Source organism: Peromyscus leucopus, chromosome 4 (assembly GCF_004664715.2).
Source record: "Peromyscus leucopus breed LL Stock chromosome 4, UCI_PerLeu_2.1, whole genome shotgun sequence".
NCBI classification, from domain to species: Eukaryota; Metazoa; Chordata; class Mammalia; order Rodentia; family Cricetidae; genus Peromyscus; species Peromyscus leucopus.
The window spans coordinates 133,414,651-133,436,701 of record NC_051066.1 but is presented as its reverse complement, the minus strand read 5'-3'; the positions used below and the strand labels follow the sequence as shown (position 1 = coordinate 133,436,701).

The window sequence follows — 22,051 nt, the reverse complement described above, 5'->3', positions numbered from 1 at the left end:
GATGATCTGTGAAGTACAGGAAGAAGAGCAGTGAATTTGTTATATAGGGAGCAGTGTTACAGAGAAGGGGGTCACGTGTAGTGAGCTTCCATGGATGAATAGGGGCTTGTTAAATTCAGAAAGGAAAACAGACCATACTGAACCAAGAGGACTGTGTGTACCGAGGTGTGGCAAGATGTGCTGGAGTAGCTGTGACCAGTGGGACCCTGGGAGAGAGTAAGGATACCAGGCCAGGGTCACACGAAGAGAGGCCTTTATGGTCTAGAAATAAGAACTGTCAGATCAACCCACAGGTCAGAGGGAGCCATGGAGTCCGTCAGCCTCAAAGGGTTCTACAGTGAGCCGGGGTGTGGCTGAGCAGTGTGTAAGGAACCAGGAAAGGGGAGTACCATTTGAGAGGCTCCATGGAGGCCTCAGCTCAGAGAGGCAAGAGAGCTGTAGCCTGGGGCCTGCCAAGCCTGGGGAAGGTTGTTTCTCTCCATCTGGGCTAACTGCTGCTCATGTGACAGCACATTGCATGTGGGACATGCTGCTCAGCCAGGCTACCCCAGGACTGGCCTTCACCCCCATTTTACTAGAGAGGACCTGAAGAGGGTTCTGTGAGGCTGGTAGGGCCCAGGCTGGACTCGTGGGTGAGTCAGCAGCACCAAGGCTGCCCTCCCTGTCTTCACAAAGCTCTTGACCAGGCCTTACTCTGTCTGCAGCCTAATGAGTACATCAAGACCCTGGCTGACATGAAGGTCACACTGAAGGAGCTGTGCTGGCTGCTCCGGGACGAGCGTCGCGGTCTGACTGAGCTTCAGCAGCAGTTTGCAAAGGCTAAGGCCACGTGGGAGACGGAGCGGGCAGAGCTCAAGGGCCATGCGTCACAGGTAAGCCTCCTTGCTTCCCAGGGACGTCTCTCCCTGGTTCCCAGCCCAGATCTAGACCGTCAGATCGGGGAGGAGGGTGCTAAGCTGTACTCTTGGGTACACAGGACCCCTTACACTTCACCTTGTGCCCCAGAGAGACAGAGAGATAGGCTGAACTATGGGCTCGCAGACTGCTCCCGCACCCTGCCTGCACGCCACATCCAACACGGCTCTGGGCTAGACCTGACTAGGATGTCAAGAGAATGAAGAAAAGACAGAGGGATACAAGGAGACACAGAAAGCTAGGATTGGGTGATCTGGGCTCTCTGTTGGAGAAACCACAATGCTCTGGAAGCTTAGCCTATTTATTATGTAGTTGATTAGAGCAGAGAGACACAGGCAGGGTTATTAATACATATTAAATAGGCAGGGGCTGAGTGATGGTGGCGCACACCTTTAATCCCAGCACTCAGGAGGCAGAGGCAGGTGGATCTCTGTGAGTTCAAGGCCAACCTGGTCTACAGAGTGAGTTCCAGGACGCCCAGGGCTTTACAGAGAAACCCTGTCTTGAAAACAAAACAAAACAAAACAAAACAAAACAAAACAAAAAAAAAAAGAGTTGATAAATGGCATGGCTATCAGTAGCTGAGGACTCTGTCTATTGTAGCCAGATGTGGAATGTTTATTTAGCCCCTTGGAGCCCCTCCGAGGGACGGGATGTAGCACTTGGCTTACAGAGGTTTTGGAAGGGAACATTAGTGCAGGGTCTGGCTTGTATGCAGAAAGGGGTCCACAGCTCTGTTGAAGGGGGATCAGCATGGAGGGTCCCCAGAGCCTCCCTGGTATAGGTGTGGAGCCAGTGTGCCCTCCACGGCCCAGCTGACGCTTCTTCCTGCAGATGGAGCTGAAGGCTGGGAAGGGTGCCGGCGAGCGGCCCGGGCCCGACTGGAAGGCTGCGCTGCAGCGGGAGCGGGAAGAGCAGCAGCACCTCCTGGCTGAGTCCTACAGCGCCGTCATGGAGCTGACGCGGCAGCTGCAGATCAGCGAGCGCCACTGGAGCCAGGAGAAGCTGCAGCTGGTGGAGCGGCTGCAGGGCGAGAAGCAGCAGGTGGAGCAGCAGGTGAAGGAGCTGCAGAACCGCCTCAGTCAGGTGAGGCTGGATCCAGGGGCTCAGGCGGCGAAGGAGCTCGGAGAGAGGCGCGAGAACCAGGCCTTTCCTCGGCCTCAGTCTTTCAGGCCCCTCGCCTCTGTTCACGCCACTCTTAAGCATGCCAACCTCACTTAAGGCTGTCGTTTCCTGCTCGTAGCTCACAGCTTAGCAGTTGCAATAAGAACTACCCCCCCCCCAAGTTCTCAGTGGCCAGGTGTCAGTCGTGATAGGCCCCTATCAAAACCCATAAGTGATTGAAGGGCCGAGAGTGATTCCCATAGGAAAACTGGAGTCCTCTGGAGGAGGGAGACCAAGACCTACGTACTGCAGAAACGATACTCCATCTGGCTCCCTCCCTTTGTGCTGTGTGGGTTTTACGCCTGCGGAGGGTTTTCTGTTCGTTTCCGGCATGCACACTCGCCTCTCCCATGCAGAGCCTCCGCAGTGTAGCTGCTGCTTCACCCCTGCATTCATTATCCCACACAGACAAAATCCAGGCACCGTGTTTTCACTAGGGAGCGGGCGATGTCTCACAGCACTTGCCTAGCATGCGGGGAACCCTGGCTTGGATTCCCAGCCCCACGGGAACCAAGCGTGGCGGCTCATGCCTGTCATCTTTTGGGAGGTAAAGGCAGGAGAATTAGAGGTTCATGGTCATCATCCTCAGCTAGTTAGTGAGTTTGGAGCCAGCCTGGTTTACAAGGAATCCTGTCTCCAAACAACCAGAAAGCAGAAACAACAGTATCACGATGCTACATTCAAGGGCACGCGAGTGTATAGTGATTGAAAAGCTGGTCTCAGAAGGGTTTTCCCTTGGCCTTCCAGCCCCATATCGTGGTGTGTGTGTGTGTGTGTGTGTGTGTGTGTGTGTGTGTGTGTGTCCCCGCTGTAAGCAGAGCGTTATGCAGACCTGCTTTGCTTTTTCCTTGCCAGTTTCCAAGACTCCCCAATCTTTGGACTCACCTGATGAGGGCGAGCATCTCTCCAAGAGTTACCTTCATTGTTATGTCTTCTCAGAATGCAAAATGCAATCTCCAATCCCCTCGACCTTGGAAGGTCACTTTGCAGATGAGCAAAATGACCCAAAATGTCCTGTTTCTCACATCTGGCAGATTAAAAAAAAAAAGATTATGTGGATGAGTGGTTTGCTTGCATGTATGTATATGTACCATGTACATACCTGATGCCCTCAGGCCAAAAGAGGGTGTTGGATTTCTTGGAACTGGAGTTACAGATGATTGTGGACGGCCATGTGGGTGCTGGGATCTGAGCCTGAGTCCTCTAGAAAAGCAACAAGTGCTTTTAATGGGTGAGCCATCTCTCCAGCCCTAACATTTGGTGTGAACTGACCTCTTGCAAGGGACCAGGTTTCCTCTAGGGTCACACTCACTAGCTACAGAACATCGCATTTCTGAGGCTCACATTTCATTGGCGTCTGTATGTGGCAAGTTCAGGCTGGTACACCCGCAAATTAAAGCACGTTCCCTGGGACTCGTGGCGCGCTGATCAGAGCACCCTTTGCACCGTCTGGCCACTTCCTGTGTATAGAATGATTCCTTGTTGTTCCATTAACATTATTTTTTAATGATTTAGAAATCATTAAGCCAAATCCATGCCATGCTTAATGGGGTATCAGCAAATCCACAACTGGGACCTGCTGGCTCATAGGTGCTGAGTCCTGTGCTTGGTGTCCCAGCAGGGACCTTGTGTGGAATTTGCTAGCTTCCTAGATCTGTTCTCTGGCTTCCCTCAGTTCAAACCAGGACACCCAAAGCTGCATCCTCTTTCTCTTATTTTCTCCCTCCTTCCTCCCTTCACCCTTTCCTTCTTCTTTTGTTTTGTTTGTTTTGAGGCTGAGTCTCTGTGTATCTCACTTAGTAGTTGTCCCAGACCAGCCTGGGATGTTCAGTTCTTCCTCAGCCCCTCCAGAGCTCGGATCACAGGTGTCAGCCCCACATCCATGTAAGTTGTGTTCTCCGTGAAACCAGCCAGGTCAAACAGCCTGCAGAGCAGCAGGAGGGGTGTCTGAGTCAGTGTTCTGTTGCTGTGAAGAGACACCATGACCATTGCAACTCTTGTAAAGGAAAACATTTCATTGGGGCTGGCTTACAGGTTCAGTCCGTTATCACACTGGTTGTCCCCCTCACCCCCGTTTTACTTATCTTACATTGGGTTCCTAAGAAGCAAAGTTTGAGACATGGGTTCAAGTGCAAACAGGTGACCAGTCCATCCTGGCTTTGCTTTGAACTTCCGCTTTTCTCCCGGGACAGTCCTAGGCAGAACCTTCTTGCTTTTTCAGAACTGAAAGGTTTGGGGAAGTAAGCCTTCCTAACACTGGGAAAGCCCTGGGGAAACTCAGGTGAGTCACCCTATGTGGGAGTCAGCTGCTGTGGAGGAAAATAAGCAAAGTGATGGTGCAGCTCCTGTAATCCCAGCTGCTAATTCATCTGCCCACATCTGGGCCAGTTTTTTCCTTTTGTTGTCTTGATCCTCTCACCTGCCACATGGGAATAATCACAGTCACACCTACTCCTGTGGTTGCCAGTATTAATGAGGATTAAACGAACTGATATGCACATGCAATGGTCTCCCCGGAAGTGATGGTGCTCCAGGGGTCACCTCAGGACTCAGCAGGAAGTAGTGCTGGATTGTTGTGGATGGCCCCCGTTGATGGCAGCACGGTCCCTTATGTGAAATAGCTATTGCTTTTCTGCCTAGCTCTTCTATGACTCGACTATAGATTAATGCAACGATAACAACTGTTGTAACAACTCCATTAACCATGTCAGGAAGATGCCTGCCAGTAGCTGCTTGTAGTAACTGTTTTCCAAATCCACCTCTGGGGGCTCAGCTCTGCTACCCACTGAGAAGTTAATACTGGACCCATGACGTGGGTCCCGTGGGCTATCGAGTTGAGCCTGGGGAATGGCCCTGCTCAGAGTAGCCCTGCTCACCAGCGCACACTTTTTGCCTTTCTCAGCTGCAAAAGGCTGCTGAACCCTGGGTCCTGAAGCACTCAGACCTGGAAAAGCAGGACAACAACTGGAAAGAGGTGAGGGCATCCCTGCTACCCGTGTTCTGTTGGCTCCTGACGATACTAGAAAATTTCTTGCTTGTGGGAAATGTGGCCGAAGGCTGCTAACTCTGTCCCAAAAGCTATACCTTTCTCCTGCCCATGGACTGGGGCCTGGGAAGGGTCCTCTGCTGGGGCTGACTGCCTGTGCCTGGGGGAAGCCCAGGTCACTTCACTTATGCCTCAACAGAAAGCAGGCTGTGTGATCTTAGGTGACTCACTCTCCCTCTCTGAGCTCCAGTTGTCTCATCGCCCTGGCCTAGTCCTGAGTGGGGTCAGTCGGGTCACACTGGAGGAGTTTGTGCATAGATCCAGGGGCATTGTCCATAGAACACAGAGCCAAGTAACAGAGGTTACGTACAGGCCCTTCACATCGCCATTCCCTCCTCATGACGGCATAGTACTCGGGAAATGGGGCTACAGAAGGTAAATGTCTGTTCTGGGGAGCTGAGACACAGAGGATTTGTGGGGGTCACAGGGCTAGTGACGCAGTTCTCTTTCACACACTGGTCACCAGAACTGACGCTTCTTATCTCTCCCTTTGACAGACACGAAGTGAGAAGATCCACGACAAGGAGGGTGTTTCTGAAGCTGAACTTGGGGGAACCGGCTTAAAGAGGTGCTGGCCCCTCACCCCCAGCCCCCCACCCCCCCGCTCTGCCTCCCCATAGACCCTTGGCTTTGGCTCTCTGCACTCTCCTGCCCCATGTGTCCGCTTTTGTCCCCATGAGGGTTGGGAGAGCCACCAGATGGTTTTTATCTCTGGAATCCTGGTCACTCGGGCCCTGGAAAGCTTGGGGCTATGAAGATTGCAGCATGCAGTTTAATGTTGATGCCGGGTATGGAAAACTGGGGCCTCAGCTGCCCCTGCTGGCAAAGAAGCCGTTTGACTCCTTTGGAGAGTATCTTTTCCTCCCTGGAGTTTGAGTCATGGTAGATATCCATTTCTGAGGTTGTTGGGCAGTGTCCATTGGGCCCCGCCCAATGCTGTGGCCAACGGGATGCCCAAGGATAGTGTCTCCACCATTAAGACCCTCCATGAAGGAAGTGACGGGCAATACAGAACGTTCTAGAGTGAGGGGGTTACTGGGGTCAGAGAGCCAGGCTTCAATTCTAGCTCTGCCATTTCTAGCACTGAGGCCTTGGGTAGCTCCCTCTCTGTAGTGGGATAATTGGAGATGTCCCCAGAGTTGCCTACTGACCAGTCATGTGCAGCAGAGGACGCCTTAGAAGCAAGCTCGGCCTGGATGTAAGACACAGAATAAAGGCAGTGGGCCAAAGGAATTCCAAATGATCGATGGCAGATCTGGGGTACTGCCAGGTTAGTCAGCGGGCAGCTGGAGCTCAAGACTGCTGAGGAACCTGGGAGCTCGCAGAGGCGGAATCAGTCAATCCAAGCTACCCCAGTTAAGGTGTGAGAAGGCCACGTACTGACTCCAGATCCCACCCATTGTGTGCTAAGGGCTACGTTCAGGGGGATTGAAGCGGCTGCTTCTGGCTTCCTCTGTCTAGAGGTTAAGTGTGGTCCTGGTGTTTGTGCCACCTGAATATATAAGGTAGCTGTATAGAGTGTTTGAGGGGGTGCCAGCAAGGCGCTCTGTAAGAACAGGCAAGACAGGCTTGGTCTCACATGCATATCCAGGTAAGTAGACTAGCGTGCTTGGTATGTGATTTTTCTATCAGTCCCATTTTCTTCTTCTACTCTTCCCAGGACCAAATCGGTTTCCTCCATGTCTGAGTTTGAAAGCTTGCTTGACTGCTCCCCCTACCTTGCTGGGGGAGATGCCCGGAACAAGAAGCTGCCCAACAGCCCCCCTTTTGCCTTTGTGAGTACTGAGCCAGTGGAGCCCGAGAAAGATGCCAAGGAAAAGCCTGGGCTTTCCACCCGGGACTGCGGCCGCATGGGTTCCCTGGCTTGCCAGGAGCCTGCAGGGAGGCAGATGCAGCGCAGCTACACTGCTCCAGACAAGACGGGCATACGAGTCTACTATAGCCCCCCGGTGGCCCGGCGCCTGGGTGTCCCTGTGGTCCATGACAAGGAGGGCAAGATCCTCATTGAACCGGGCTTCCTCTTCACCACAGCCAAGCCCAAGGAGTCAGCCGAGGCGGATGGGCTGGCTGAGAGCGCCTACAGCCGGTGGCTTTGCAACTTCTCCCGGCAGCGACTGGATGGCGGATCCGGGGGTAACGCCTCGGGTTCCGGATCTGCTTTCCCCGCAGCCTTGCGTGACTTCGAGATGTCGGGCAACATGAGCGACGACATGAAGGAGATCACCAACTGTGTGCGGCAGGCCATGCGCTCTGGCTCCCTGGAGAGGAAGGTGAAGAGCACATCCAGCCAGACGGTGGGCGTGGCCAGCGTGGGCACGCAGACCATTCGGACGGTCAGTGTGGGCCTGCAGACTGACCCACCCCGCAGCAGCCTCCATAGCAAGAGCTGGTCCCCCCGGAGCTCCTCGCTCATGTCAGTGCGCAGCAAGCAGATCTCCTCCTCCCTGGACAAGGTCCATTCGCGCATCGAGCGGCCATGCTGCTCGCCTAAGTATGGCTCCCCCAAGCTCCAGAGGCGATCAGTGTCCAAGCTGGACAGCACCAAGGACCGCAGCTTGTGGAACCTGCACCAAGGCAAGCAGAACGGCTCGGCCTGGGCCCGCTCCACCACCACACGGGATAGCCCCGTGCTGAGGAACATCAACGATGGGCTGTCCAGCCTCTTCAGCGTGGTGGAGCACTCGGGGAGCACGGAATCTGTCTGGAAACTGGGCATGTCTGAGGCCCGAACCAAGCCCGAGCCTCCCAAGTACGGCATTGTGCAGGAGTTCTTCCGGAACGTGTGTGGCCGGGCCCCGAGCCCCACTACTGCAGCGGGAGAGGAGGGTTCCAAGAAACCAGAGCCTCTTTCTCCTGCCAGCTACCATCAACCTGAGGGGGTAGCCAGGATTCTGAATAAGAAGGCAGCCAAGGCAGGCGGTAGTGAAGAGGTCAGACCCACCATGCTCTCCCAGGTGGGGAAGGATGGTGTCCTTCGGGATGGAGATGGCGCCTTGATCCTCTCCAGTGAGGTATGGATGGTCTTTACCCTTCCGTCAGGGCGGGGGATTAGCCTAGGAAGTTCAAACTCTTCTGTTTTGCTTTGTGCTGTGTTACGCATTTTTATTCTTTAAAGTCAGTCTCTTGTAGCCCCGACTGGCCTTGAACTTTCTGTGTGGATGAGGATGACCTTGAATTCCTGACCCCCTTGTCTCTACCTCCAGTGTGCTGGGATTATAGGTCTGTGCATGACACCTGGTTTATATGGCGCTGGAGATGGTATCCAGGGCTTTGTGCATGCTAGGCAAGCCTCTACCGACTGAGGTGTGTGTCAAGGTCCTCTTCTGCCTCTTAAACTCAGGGAAGATATTAGCTGCGTGTCTTAAAGCGTTCTTACACTGATCTGGGATGGACATGAACATCCTTGACTTGAAATAACACGGGCCTAGTGTCAAGGGATTAGTGGACATGGCCTAACCACTCACTTTGCCATGGTGCTGCAGAGATCTACAGCACCCCTCCAGAGGAAGGGTGTGCCTACCGAGTGGCTTGTGAGCTTCTAAGAGTCAGTTGTTAGCATTCTGCGTGCCTTGGTAGCTTAAGATTGCTGTACTAACAGGATAAATACCAGGGGGAAGAAAGCCTTGAAAAGCTGCAAATCAGGGTTTTACCCACCCTCACTCTTAGAAGACTGGTTATAACACATTCACCAACTGCCACTTCCCACCCCAACAAGACTTCATGTCTAAGTCGTCTAGGAAAGTCTTGCTGCACACCCCGCTCCCAATACCAGTTTTGTTGTGTTAGGGATTATTTGAAATTTAGTAAAGGAACGTGTCTAAATTGGAGAAGGGGGAAGAAGTGGTCTCTGCAGGATGGTGGTCTCGTGGAACCCTAACGTGGGCCTGGCAGACTGCAGCATCGTCCTCTTCTCCTGCTTGAACTCTGTCTTCCCGTTTCTCCTCTCTTACCCTCTTCCTGGCTTTTTCTTTCTTTTTAAAAATATTTCAGTTTTATTGTATGTGCATTGGTGTTTTGCCTCCATGTATGTGTGTGAAGGTGTCTGAACTCACTGGAGCTGGAGTTACAGAGAGTTGTGAGCCACTGTGTGGGCGCTGGAAATTGATCCCTGGTCCTCTGGAAGAGCAGCCAGTGCTCTTACCCTCTGAGCAATCTCTCCAGCCTCCTGGTTTTTTTCTCTTTTAGATTTATTTATTTTATATTCACGTGTATGTATGTGAGTTCACTTGACCTTTTTGCATCACGTGTGTGAAAGTGCCTGTAGAGGCCAGATGGTGTCAGGTCCCCTGCGACTGGAGTTACAGCGCCTGGGAGCAGCCTGATGTGGGTGCTGTGCATGAACAGCCGGTACTCTTGTGTTTGATTTGCCCCTCACAATACTGCGGAACACAGTGAACTTTCATCATAGGGAGAAAGGGATGATGGCTTGTAGATGTGTCACGTGCCTAGTAAGTGCAGAGCCAGGACTGAACGGAAAAAGCAGGTTTGACAGCAGTGCTTTGACTGTTTCTGTGTTCTGGTAATAATTACAAGAATGAATGAGCCGGGCATTGGTGGTGCGTGCCTTTAATCCCAGCACGTGGATCTTTGAGTTTGAGGCCAGCCTGGTCTACAGCCAAGGCTACACAGAGAAATGCTCAAAACAAAACAGAAGACTGGATCTACCTAAATACACATTAAAAGTGGATTGGGAAATGCCCAGTCCTCCCAGGGGAGGAGGAAAGCATTGACCAGATGTGGTAGCACATACCCATAATCCCAAGTACTGGTAGCTGAGACAAAAACACCACAAGTTGAGGCCAGACCCCCCGGGCTGCATAGTGAATTCAAGGCCAGCTGGAGCTACATAGTGTGGCTCTGTCACAAAGAAGCAAAGACAAAAGTAAATTGGGGCCAAGGATGTAGCTCAGTGGTAGAGCACCTGCCTGGCTTGCTCAAGGCCCTAGGTTCTATCTAGTGCTGGGGTGCGGGGAGTGAATTGGAAGGTATTTATTTCCATTCAGCCAAATACTGTAGAGCCATTAAAACAGAGACCCAGGGGCTGGAGAGATGGCTCAGTAGTTAAGAACACTGGCTGCTCTTCCAGGGGTCCTGGGTTTGATTCCCAGCACCATATGATGGCTCACAGCTGTGTATAACTCTATAGTTCCGGGGTATCTGACACTTTCTTCTGGACTCCGTGGGCACTGTATACTTGTGGTGCACAGACACACATGCAAGCAAAATGCCCAAACACATAAAAATAACAACAAAAACAAACCAACAGAAACGTAGACATTCACAGCGGCAGAGAAGTGTTTGTAATTTGTAAGTGAAAAAAAAAATGCACCGGGCGGTGGTGGCGCACGCCTTTAATCCCAGCACTCGGGAGGCAGAGGCAGGCGGATCTCTGTGAGTTCGAGGCCAGCCTGGGCTACCAATTGAGCTCCAGGAAAGGCACAAAGCTACACAGAGAAACCCTGTCTCGAAAAACCAAAAAAAAAAAAAAAAAAAAAAAAAAAAAAAAATGCTTTGGGCATGAGGCCATGCTGGTCAGTGTATGAGTGTGTAGAATGTTCAGAATTTTAACCATGGATAATGTCTGCCTTCTTCTTTGTGCCTTCCAGACTTGATTAGAATGAGGATCCATTTCTGCCCTGATAGGAGTAATGTGATAAACATTTGTGTAGAACAGGGCTGTAGCCCCTGGGAAGCGGTGTGAGACATGGCTGAGTCTCAGCTCCTGGGTGGCCGCACCCTGGGGCTGCCCCTCACCGCCCCCCTGTCTCTTCCCAGGATGCTGTTTGTGACTGTAGTGCCCAGTCGCTCGCCTCCTGCTTCGTCCGGCCATCCCGCAACACCCTTCGACACTCTCCTTCCAAGTGCAGGCTGCACCCTTCAGAGTCGGGCTGGGGCGGGGAGGAGAGGGCGGCCCCGCAGTGAGTCCCAGGGCATCTAAGCTCCCGCCTCAAGCAGCCCAGACCCTGGAGATGAGACAAGGGGTCACGTCCTCAGCCTCACTCTGCCCAGGAGGAACAGCAGCTGTACCACTGCCAGAGAAGAGCTTTTCAAGGTAAAGCAGGGTGTCCCGTTGACTGCTGGGAGGTGACCTCTGATTTCCAGGGGAAGGCAGTGAGCAGGAGAAAGACCAAACCTGGGTGATCAGGACTCGGAGCCTCAAAAGCACCTGAAGAGCTCCACAAGTCATCTCTGGATCCTAAAGGGGGCCTGGTACCACCCACACCGCTTCTTAGAAGGATCTAGAAAAGGAGGGATTTCTGGCCAGGAATGGGGCTCACAGAGATGGGCCCTACCTGACCACATGCGGAGAAGCCACCGAGAAGACTGGGTTTTGCTTAGGGCCCAGCTTGCCGCTCCTGAGGAGTGGGTGGGCTGGGCGGCGTCACCATCACTTCTTGCTTCCTCCTCCCAGCTCTGCTGATCCGGTTGCTAGGCCTTCTTGGAGCAGGGAAGGGGGATATGATAGAGCAGAAGCCAGGGCCAAGTACACTTGGAACCCTGGAGCCCTGGATCCCCCTCCTGTACCCACGTGTAACAAGAACTGGGAGGCAGGGAGGAGTGTGTAAGGTTCAGAATTGGAGGCCAGAAGAACTGGCTCCCTTGTCAAGGTGACTTGAAAACCCGACTTTCATAGGAGACTCCATGAGAACAGAAATGGGTAGAGGGTCCATCTTAACACCTGACGCAGAGGTAAAAGCCTACATGGCATGCCTTGATCCCTAGGGCCCCTTTCTTGGTAGCAGGAATGGGTGCCACAATCCTGCAGCAAGTCGGGGGCAGCAATGCTCCCTGGGAGAGACTCTTGGTCAGGTCAGGCCAGAGAAAAGCGCCAAAAGACAAGGGCCTACAAACATTTCTTGCCTAGGTTGTTTATTTGAATTTTTCATACTATAAATATTTAAGGTGATTTACTTTATTTTAATAATTTAACTTACCAGCCCCCCCCCCAAGCCCTTAAGGTAATTTATTAGAGGTTTTCTTGCCGCTGGGACAATGTGGGGCTTGTGACACCGTGGAGTCCCCCACGTAGCTGAGGATGCTCAGCACCAGGCTCAGATGGCCTGGTTTCGTCAGAAGGGCCCTTGGCAGACCTGGGGCTCTGCACCTTGTGACCCCAGTGCCACTGGCCATTTAGTCTCAGATCACTACATTTTACTCATCACCTGGTACTTGGCCTGGCCTCTACAGGCCAGACTGTAAATACTTCAGACAAAGCGTAGGCCAGAATGATGTCACCACTCCCCAGACATCTTCCGTGATCCTTCTTCTCACCCCTCCCATCCCTCCAACACCTTTTCTCCCGAGTCCAACATAGATGACCGGAGCTGCGAGCACAGCGACCCTCCACGTTCGCCACGTGGGGCCTCACAGGAAAACAGGATGGACTTGTAGAATGTTGTCTACCGCAGCTTTGCACATGGATCTGAGAGTGTCTACCAGCCCTTCTCTTAGCCTTATAGCCACTCGCGGCTCTTCTTCTAGCCCCAGCTCCACTGCCTGCCCCTTCCTGCGCCCCTAGGAGTCGCCTGAGCCACACCAGTGTAACTCAGACCACAGTATCGGGAGCTCACGTGCTTCCCCTTGGTGCCAATGAACCAATTTCAGTTGTGCTCGGGATGTGCTGCCCTCCAGTTCCTGGCTGGGGATCTGGACTCATCTAAGGATGGATTGGCGTCGTGCCGAGTTCCCCACCAGGAAGGCAGAGAGCCAGCTGCACAGCGAGTTTCCTCCAGACGAGGGAGATGCCTCCGCGCTCCCACCTACCAGTTGCCAGGCTACCTTTTTTGGGGACACCTGGAACAGTTACCCAAAGCCCCACGACCCCATTCCCTATGGGCAGTATACCAGGGTCAGTCCACCCCACCAGCTGTTGCCTCGTGTCCTAGTGACTTGCATGGGCAGAGTCAGCAGGCCAGTGGACCTTGGGCCAGGTCCCTCCAGGATGCTACTGCTCTCCTCCAAGAGGTCAGAGGCCCCTCTAAGGTTATCTCCAGCTGAGGGGACCACGCCAGGCCACAAGCCACCAGAGGCCTTCTGCCACCTCCCAGAGCTGCTGAGAGCCAGGGAGGCTTGAAGAAAAGTCCCCATAGACCTGAACCCCAGGGCTTAGGGGCCACTCAGCCTTACCATCGTCTCCCATCTGGGTCGTTTTGCGTTTCCGCTGTCTCAGCACCTGTCTCTCCCCTCCCTCCCCCCGCCCCCCCCCCCGTGGCCCCCAGCAGGTGTTACAAGCTCCAAGTCTTGGTTTTCAGTCCCTGTTTCTAACTCTTGCTTTGCCACTGTGCAAGGTCCTTGTCACTGTCCCCATAGAAGCCCCTGGACATAGGGCTTGATGGGGTTGAACATGTTACATGTAAATATTGGTTTGATTTGATCTTTAGCATTTTACTTGGTAACTGGTTCTGTTTTCTTTTTTGGGGGGTGGAAGGGTTGGTATGTAAATCTCTCTACTCTTTCAAAATGTAATTTCTAAGTTTGTTTGTTTCTTCAAATGCCTTTTATGTCTTGGTAACATTCCCAAAGCAGAAAACTGCCTGGCCTACATGGGGCACTCCCCTGGAGGCCTGGGGTCATGGGAAGGAGCACTGCCCTTCCTCCCAATCCATCCTCTTTCTGTCCACCTCCGCCTTTCTCCTCCTTTTCCTTCAGCCCTCTACCTCCTTTTTCCCCATCTCTCTTTCTCTCTTAGCCAATGTCCCAAGGAACCTTGGGGTCCCCGTCCTCTAATAGATTGCCTGGCTTGAGCCCATAGGGTTGACACACATTGGCTGGGGGCATGAGGGTGAGTTACATAATTGAAACTAAGCTAGGTCTCACCTTTTCCCAGGGCTAAACCAAATTAGACCACCTTGGAGACAATTGTGAAGGGTTTTGAAATGAAATTCAGAGCCCTTGGGACCCCCTGACTGAACAAGGCATCAGAATCCTTTTCCTTTGCTCTGTAGCCTTCCTTCCAGTCCTTATCCAACCAAGGCTTGTTCTCAAATCGGGCCCTATCTCTTGGCCTCTCCAGGGATAGTCATCTACCAGCTGGCCTCCAGGTGACAAAAATAAGTCCTCCAAAGACTTGGCCTTCTGGATACCACTATACCACTCTGTGAACCTTTCATGGATATATCCATCACTCAGCTCACTCAGCTTTATCTTTTGCCCCAAGACCACCAGGCTCTTCCTCTTCCCCACCCACCCAGAACGGATCCAGTTCCAGACTAACTGTCCACCAGCTCCCTCTTGTCGTAACAGTCACCCCTCACACCGTCCTCCCTGGAGTACGTCACTGTTTCGAAGTCACATCCTCAAACCCCTCTCCTCAGGTCTCTCAAGGGCAACTCTCAAGAGGCGGTTTTGACAAGACAGGGCTTAATGCTTCTTCTGCCAGTGAGAAAACAGATAAAGTTCTCATACCGGAGCCTGGAGCCAGGAAGTCATCACTTTTACAGCTGGACTCTTTCTGTACAAACTCACTGGGACGCTGGCTAGATTCAGGGCATCCCAAATTTGCCACTGCCAAACCCAGAGGAAAGACTTGCAACTCTCTAGACCTTTGTGTTCCAGAGGGTATCCAGGGACCTGCTACATCTGAACCTCTGAGAGCATGTTCAAAGTGCAGATTCCTAGGCCTGACCATAACCGTCTGGACAGAGGACCTTCGGGTTTAGCTCTGGGGGAGATCCTTAAGGACCAGTGACCACAGCGTTTACATCCACAGGTCCGGCCATTCGTGGCTCTTGCATTGTGAGCCAGTGCTCGTGGTGTGGGCTCTTGACAAGAGCCCTGAGCGTTAAGCTGGGATATTGAGGGTGTGTGTGTGTGTGTGTGTGTGTGTGTGTGTGTGTGTGTGTATGTGTGTGTTGGGGGGGGTTCCTCAAGGATTCCCAAAGGGCACCCAAACCAGTCTTCCACCTTAGGCAGATGTTTCATAAAATAACAAAGCCAGAAAGTTGAGGCTGATGGCACAGCCCTTTAATCCCAGCTACTCAGGAGGCTGAAACAGGATTGGGTCAAGTTCAAATCCTGTTTGGGCTACAGTTCATGGTCAGTCTGGGCAGTTTTCTGAGGTCTTGTCTCAAAATAAGGATTTTAGAAAGTGCTATGTAGCTCAGTGGTAGACACTTACTCCACATGTGTAAGGCCCTGGGTTCTTTCCCTAGTATTGGAAGATAAAGAAAACTAGAAAATCAAAGGGTGAGGAGGACTGGAGACATATATCTCAGTAGTAGAGCACTTGCCCAGCATATGAAAAAGGGAAAAACAATCTTTCCCCAGTCTACCCGCTATCATCCCCGTAATTACACGATTTAAATTGTACACCCCCCACCCCCACCCCCCGCTTTTTGTTTGTCTGTTTTTGTTTTTAGACAAGACTGTGCTATGTATCCCTGGCAAATCTGGAAATTGCTATGTAGACCTTAAACATGGTAATTCTGCCTCTGCCTCCCCAAGTTTAATTAATTAATTAATAATTAATAGCCATATACCATCATACACAGCCTGAAACATCATTCTTGAGTTTCCTGGCAGCCACGGTAAGAGAAGAAGCATATCAGGTTATTATCGTTTCCGGCAGTCAGTCATGTGAGCGATCAGTCATGTGAGCAATGAGCATATAATGCTCTGAGAGACAAGCTAATGTGGAGCATGAGTTCTTTCCTCAAAGACTGAGGAGCTGGTTGGTGTTTTATCAATAAAGCATGTTTCCCAGGTGACTATAAAATAATAAACTGCCACCAGCTTGAATGACCTTGGCCAAATCACATAGCTAGTCCGTGCTTCAGTTTCCCCAGCTGTAAAGTGGTGGCTGTGGTAATGACCAAATGCACCATGCCTGTTCATCTCCCAAGAAAAGCTGAAGTTCTATACCAATCTGAATTATATCTGACCGCACTTGTTATAGCCATCGAGCCCCTCAGTGCCCTGGCTCCAGTGGTGGCACGTACCGCCTTCTCTCATTGGCCTTAAAATAAATAGAAGGGGACCACAGGAGAATCTCAACTAACCCGCTCACATTTTAAAACGCTGTTGTAGTCCTTTTAAGTGTGTTTGTGTGGTGTGTGTGTGTGCGCGCGCGCGCGCGTGTGCGTATGCATGTGTGTGTGTGTGTGTGTGTATGTGTGTGTGCTGGGAATGAGACTGAGCATGTGAGACAAGCACTTTACCACTCCGCTACATCTTCAACACCTAAGAGGCTAAGGATGAACTTGAACTCCAGGTCCCCCCCCGTCCCCCCCCCCCCCCCCCCCCCCCCCCCCCGGCATTTGCCACAACCCCTGGCCTTAAGTGTCTTTTGTGAACATTCACAATATTGTGTCACCAGTACTATTCCCAGAACTTTTTCTTGGCCCGGGACTGAAACTGCATCCCCTCATAATAATTAATAACTGACCCCTAAACAATAATCCCTGCCCCTGCCCCAGGGCTGGATGACCTCTGCTCTCCTTCCTTCCTCTTTGCACTGGCCTGTTTTAGGTATGTGTGTAGACAGAACCCAGCGTTTGTACATCATGTTTCCCCCCTGCGTGTTTTACACGTTGAGAAGGGAGTGGCCTGCCCAAGGCCTCGCAGCAAGGCAGAGGCACAGCCACCAGCGCATCCAGGGCTCCTGACTCCCGGAAGAGTCCACACATAGTGCATGAAGCATGCTGGGGGGGGGGGGGCTCGGCTGACTCCCCGTCTTCCCACCTCACACCCACCCCTCCATCATCATCCAGAGCTTCCCCACATCGCTTCCACTTCTTAGCTGGTTTCTGCCACCCGGTGAAGCAATCCTAACCTAGAACCAGGTTTTCTTCTCTGGGACCCTGGGATTTCTGTAGCACCAGCGCTCAGCCCTCCTTTATCCTCTGGTACACTCTTCCCTCTTTTGTATGGACTTTTGTCTGACCTGGAAATCCCCTCCCTGTCCCTACAAACTCACATCCTCACCCCCATCAGGGGATTGCCCTGTCCAGTTTTTCTTCCAATTCCAAGGTTTTCTCTCAGATCTGGAATTATCCAGTCTTGTGTTTATTTTGTATTTTTTCCTCACTAGAGGCATCCCCTTTGTTCCGTGCATCATGCAATGCCACCTCTTCCCACCCTCCTCATCAGACTCACCCCAGCCCAGAACACCCCCAGTCCCATCCCACTCTCTGGCTCCCCTCTTCCCTGCTCCTCCCAGTAGCAGCCAGGTCACCTTCCTCTGGGAGGATGCATAGTGGACACGGACCCAATGTTCACTTTTAGGTCTTTTCTTCCCTCTCCCCACTCTTGGTGGCCTTGGTATAAAGCAGAAAGTTGACTTCTCTTTCTTTGGTTTTGTGTCCCTCTGTCCATCCTGTCTGTTCTCCCTAGCCTTCACCTCCCAGCTCATCTTGGCAGAACCTTGCCCTTTTGAACCAACAGCATTTGCAGTTTGCAGAATCCACAGACCCATGAAAGGGGACCGAGGGCATGATCCTGGGCCACCGTCCCTGCTCAGGGCTCCTCTACTATCTGACCACTTTCCTTCCTCACCCTCCTGGGAACCTTCTCTTCCCTTTGTCTACCCCATTGATTCTGTGCCCACCCCTTTTCCTACCCTTCACCAGCTCCCTGGACCTTAGGGAAGATTCTTCGGTTTCCTCTGAAAATCCTGGAAGACTGAGGCAGTCAGAGTCTGGATTACTTGTCACACCACATCCAAAGCCACTGTTGCCACTTCTATCAAGAGAGACCTCAGCTGGCAGTCTGGAAACCTATCCCAAGTTTTATGGTCCTCCCAGGAGCACCAGGATGACCCTATGGGCTTCAAACATCCTTTGCATTTTGGGGTCCTGCAGCCTCCACTGGATCCTCTGGGCCCTGGCACCCCGGCTCTTCTCTTGGCTCTGCCATTGATCTCTGTGCCTTATTTTACTTCTCTGCACAGGGGGGGGCTCACCCACCACAACATCATTCCTAGCATCTGTCTAGATCTTTTGGACCTCTGCAGCTGAGCCTTGCCAACATGGCTTGCCTTAGGAGTACCAGGTTGCCAAGGCAACTGGGGGCATCACTGGAGACTAGTGTCTCTCAAACTCTCTCCCAGCAGTAGAGCCCTCACCAGCAAGGTTGACAGAAGTAAGTGCAGATTGTTGGCCCCATCCAAGACCCGCTGGAGCCAGTCCAGCCAGCTGGGGTTTGAAAGGGCCTCCAGGTCATTCCGATGTAGACAAGTTTGCCAACAACGTTGTCCCAGACAGCCGTCCACTCAGCTCAGGCAGTAATTGGGCCTGGCCTGGGCCAAGAACAATGGAAAACAACCTGAACTCTAGATTCAGGGCCTCAGCCCATCCACCACCCACCCCCACCCTAACCAAACATCACTGTAGCATCTCCTATTTTTGGAAGCTGGGGTGGGGAGACAGCCCTGCAGCTTTCCTATTACCTCCTTGGTTCCATTTCCGCCCAGCTCACCATCCCCCACTAATTTGGATTTTGAGGAAATCTGCGTAGGAGGTCACAGAGGCAGGAGGCAAAAAGAACCCTTTTTTGTTTTTCCCCTGGAATCCTCACCATTGCCAGAGGGGAAAAACCTGCTGCAAGAAGAGACTCCCCAGCCCCCTCCCCATCAGCAAGCACTCCCACACCACATCCTTCTCCTCCCAGTCCCAGGGAGGCCTGTAGACAGTGCCAAAACCCAGCTCCAGACCCCAGCACCTGGGAAAGAGCTAGAAACTGCCTCTCCTCCTCACCCTGCCTCCCCTCCCCCATCTGGCCAATACTGTGAAGCCCCTTCCTGCTCATCCCAGTTTCCTGGGGAGGGTCCTACAGTCGTGGGCCCTGGGGGACCCCTCAGGAGGGAAGGGACCAAGGGCATCCTTGGGCCAACTATCCACCTCCCCCTTCCACTATTCTCCTCTCCTCCTCCTCCTCCTCCTCTTCCTCCTTCCATTACCCCCATCCCCCTTTCTGTCTTTAAAGGCTCCTTCCTGGGATGGATTGGGTGACAGAGAACAGCAGTCTAGTCCACCAGCTCTCCTCGCCCTGTGTCTTATTTCAGACATGAGAACTGTACAGTGTAAACTTACAAAGTGTTTTTAATGGTTGTAGATTGGAAATAAAGTATGTCATATAAACATTTGCCTGCTTTCTGCTCTCTGCTTTTCCCTGGAGAGGCTGGTGGGGCCCCAGCAGGTTTGAAAACTGACTCCATCCCACCTGGGATTGCTTAAGAGGGGAAAACCGAAGCCATCTGGCTGGTTTGGAATCACCTAGATGGGGCCACCATGTGTGTATGTGTGTGTGTGGGCGCGGGGGGGGGGGGGGGTGTTGGTGGCGTCTCCCAGGAAGTGTGTCACCACTACTGAGAAACAAATGCAGAATGCTCAAGAAGGAGAAAAATAGAATCAAGCTTTTCCCTAACACAGTAATTTATTATGGGGGAAAAGATACTTTTAGTCATTACAGTGAAATTAATCATCCCAAATGTATCATATCCTACCAATGTTGTGGGCTGCGAATGTGGGAACTGGGCAGTTCTAGTTCATGGATTCTGGAGGCTTGCAATCTGATATCAAGTAAGCTATGAGTATTTCCAGCTTAGAGCGTCTGGGGAAGGAACCCAGGGTCCGTATCACGCATGTCAGGGGAGCTCTACCAGAGAGCTATAGGCCTAGGCAGCCTACGCTTCTTGGATTTCTGACTAGAGCTCGAAGATCCCTTTACAAAGTGGCTAATTCGCCGGGCGGTGGTGGCACACGCCTTTAATCCCAGCACTCGGGAGGCAGAGCCAGGCGGATCTCTGTGAGTTCGAGGCCAGCCTGGGCTACGGAGTGAGTTCCAGGAAAGGCGCAAAGCTACACAGAGAAACCCTGTCTGGAAAAACAAAACAAAACAAAACAAAACAAAGTGGCTAATTCACAAACCTGGGGAGTCAGTACCAACTATCAAGAAAGAGATTCAGTTCCTCAACATGTGCAGAAGCTTGCATATCCTTGCCCTGTGGCCACTAGCTTATGGGCTAAGCCCTGAAAGCTACATTTCTGTGATATTTTATTGGTTACATAAACTAACTCTTTTCAATGCAGGAGGGGACTATGCAGACACTCTTCACTGTAGGAAGAGATGACACACCAGGAAAAGGGACACTGGGGCCATCTTGGAAGCTGCCTGCTGTATGTGAGGGGTACGGTAAAGAAGCTGCCGACATGACCGCTCCTTGGTATGGTTAAGGTTTTTATTTTAGATACAAGACAGAACAGCCAGAGGCATCTGGAGGAGTTCAGAGCAGAGAGAGAAAGAAGTAGACTGGACACGGCCAGCAGACTGGACGCGGTCAGCAGACTGGACGCGGTCAGCAGACTGGTCATGGCCAGGGCCAGGGAAGTGGGAGAGAACAGTGGAGAGAGTAGCAGGGTAGCCAGAGATGGAGCACGGAGCAGATCGAGAGAGGAATAAAAAATCAAGTGCAAATAGAGACAAGCTCGAGTCATTGCGGGAACAGTAGAGACCAGTGAGTTAGAAATGAGAATGAGTAGCTGGAAGGTGGGAAGCCTGTGAACCGGAGGAAGTTTAGGGTGGAGGAAGAAGTGAGAAGAGCTAACTAGTATGAATTTTTGAAATGTGTAACAGTGCCGGGCGGTGGTGGCGCACACCTTTAATCCCAGCACTTGGCAGGCAGAGCCAGGCAGATCTCTGACAGTTTGAGGCCCGCCTGGGCTACAGAGTGAGTTCCAGGAAAGGTGCAAAACTACACAGAGAAATCCTGTCTCGTAAAACCAAAAAAAGAAAAAAGAAAAGAAATGTGTAACAGGTACTCTTGATAGTGAGGGAACCTGGAGGGCAGCATGGGCTTTGCTATGCTGATAGGCACTTCAGGCAGATGGGAACCAGTTTTACAAGTTTCCAAAGAATGCTGGTTTTTATTTAACTGCTAGAAATCTTCCTATAGTCCAGTTTTAGTTCATTTCTGGATGTTTGGACAGCCCAAGACTTAACACCTACTTTTATAGATCTTCTCTTTTATGGGGGACTAATAACCACCAAGCCTATGCCAGGCATGGAGGATATAACAGATGGGTGCTGCAGCCCCACCACAGCCTGGGGTCGGGTCCTGAGACGGGAAGGGGTGTTGGCACAAAGAAATGAATTGTCTGACCCCCAGATGAGTTTCACACAAGTGGCCGCCCAAAGAGCTCCCGCCGTCCTTATACTTCAAAAACAAGCATCTTCCCCACACTAACAAACATGTTTTCCCACCCTCCGATGTTAACCTCCAGCAAAAACAAATATGTCAAAGATGGGGTTTTCCCCCAACTTTTACATCAAAAAATCTTTTAAACCAAAACACTTACCATTTTGCTAGCTTGGTCAAATACCGAACCAGGTACATCCTGTCTTTACAAAACTAAAAGGTGATAAACATAGGCGCACATTTTCAAGAACAGCAATATTATTCAAACTTAACAAAACATTTACAGAAATAGGGATGATCTGCCTCTGATCCTGTCAGCACTGAATCAGGACAGCTCCCAGGGTCTGGAGTGACAGCTGGTATCCCCAGACAAGAAACCTGAGAAGCATCAGCTCTCAAAGAATTTTAGGGGAAGATATTCAAGAGAAATGGGGTTTCCAGGACTGATCACATCTGTCCCACATGTGACTGACAAAGTGACACTAAAAACTGCTAAGAGAATCATCAGTATTATGAGAGAGAAGAGAGTGTACAGGTCGCACAGTTCCAGCAGCACTCTGCGCTGTCCCAAAGTCCACTGGTCCTTGCCGAGTGAGACTGTCCCTGTGGGCTTTGCCTCATCTGGAGATCCCTTGGACAACCACTCATGGACTGGCCCAGCTCCCAATAGATGGGCCTGGAAAATAATATATCAATCGCTAGTCACAGAAGTGGGGAGCCCCAGGGAAGCACACCCAGAGTTGGCATGTTGAGCAAAGAAAGTGAATGGTAATGGATTGTAGGTAGGAAACAGA

General features: G+C 51.8%; 1 protein-coding gene across 1 annotated transcript in view; it reads left to right on the top strand.

The window, feature by feature from the left end:
• Positions 1–19,204, top strand: part of Soga1 (suppressor of glucose, autophagy associated 1) — a 71,163-nt gene extending 51,959 nt beyond the window's left edge. Inside the window, exons 10-15 of the mRNA XM_028855620.2 lie at positions 705–872; positions 1,750–2,001; positions 4,982–5,053; positions 5,623–5,693; positions 6,786–8,136; positions 10,901–19,204. Of these exons, the coding sequence (XP_028711453.2) occupies positions 705–872; positions 1,750–2,001; positions 4,982–5,053; positions 5,623–5,693; positions 6,786–8,136; positions 10,901–11,047 (2,061 nt within the window). The 3' untranslated portion in view covers positions 11,048–19,204. The remainder of the gene's footprint in view (positions 1–704; positions 873–1,749; positions 2,002–4,981; positions 5,054–5,622; positions 5,694–6,785; positions 8,137–10,900) is intronic.
• The last annotated feature ends 2,847 nt before the right edge of the window (positions 19,205–22,051 follow it).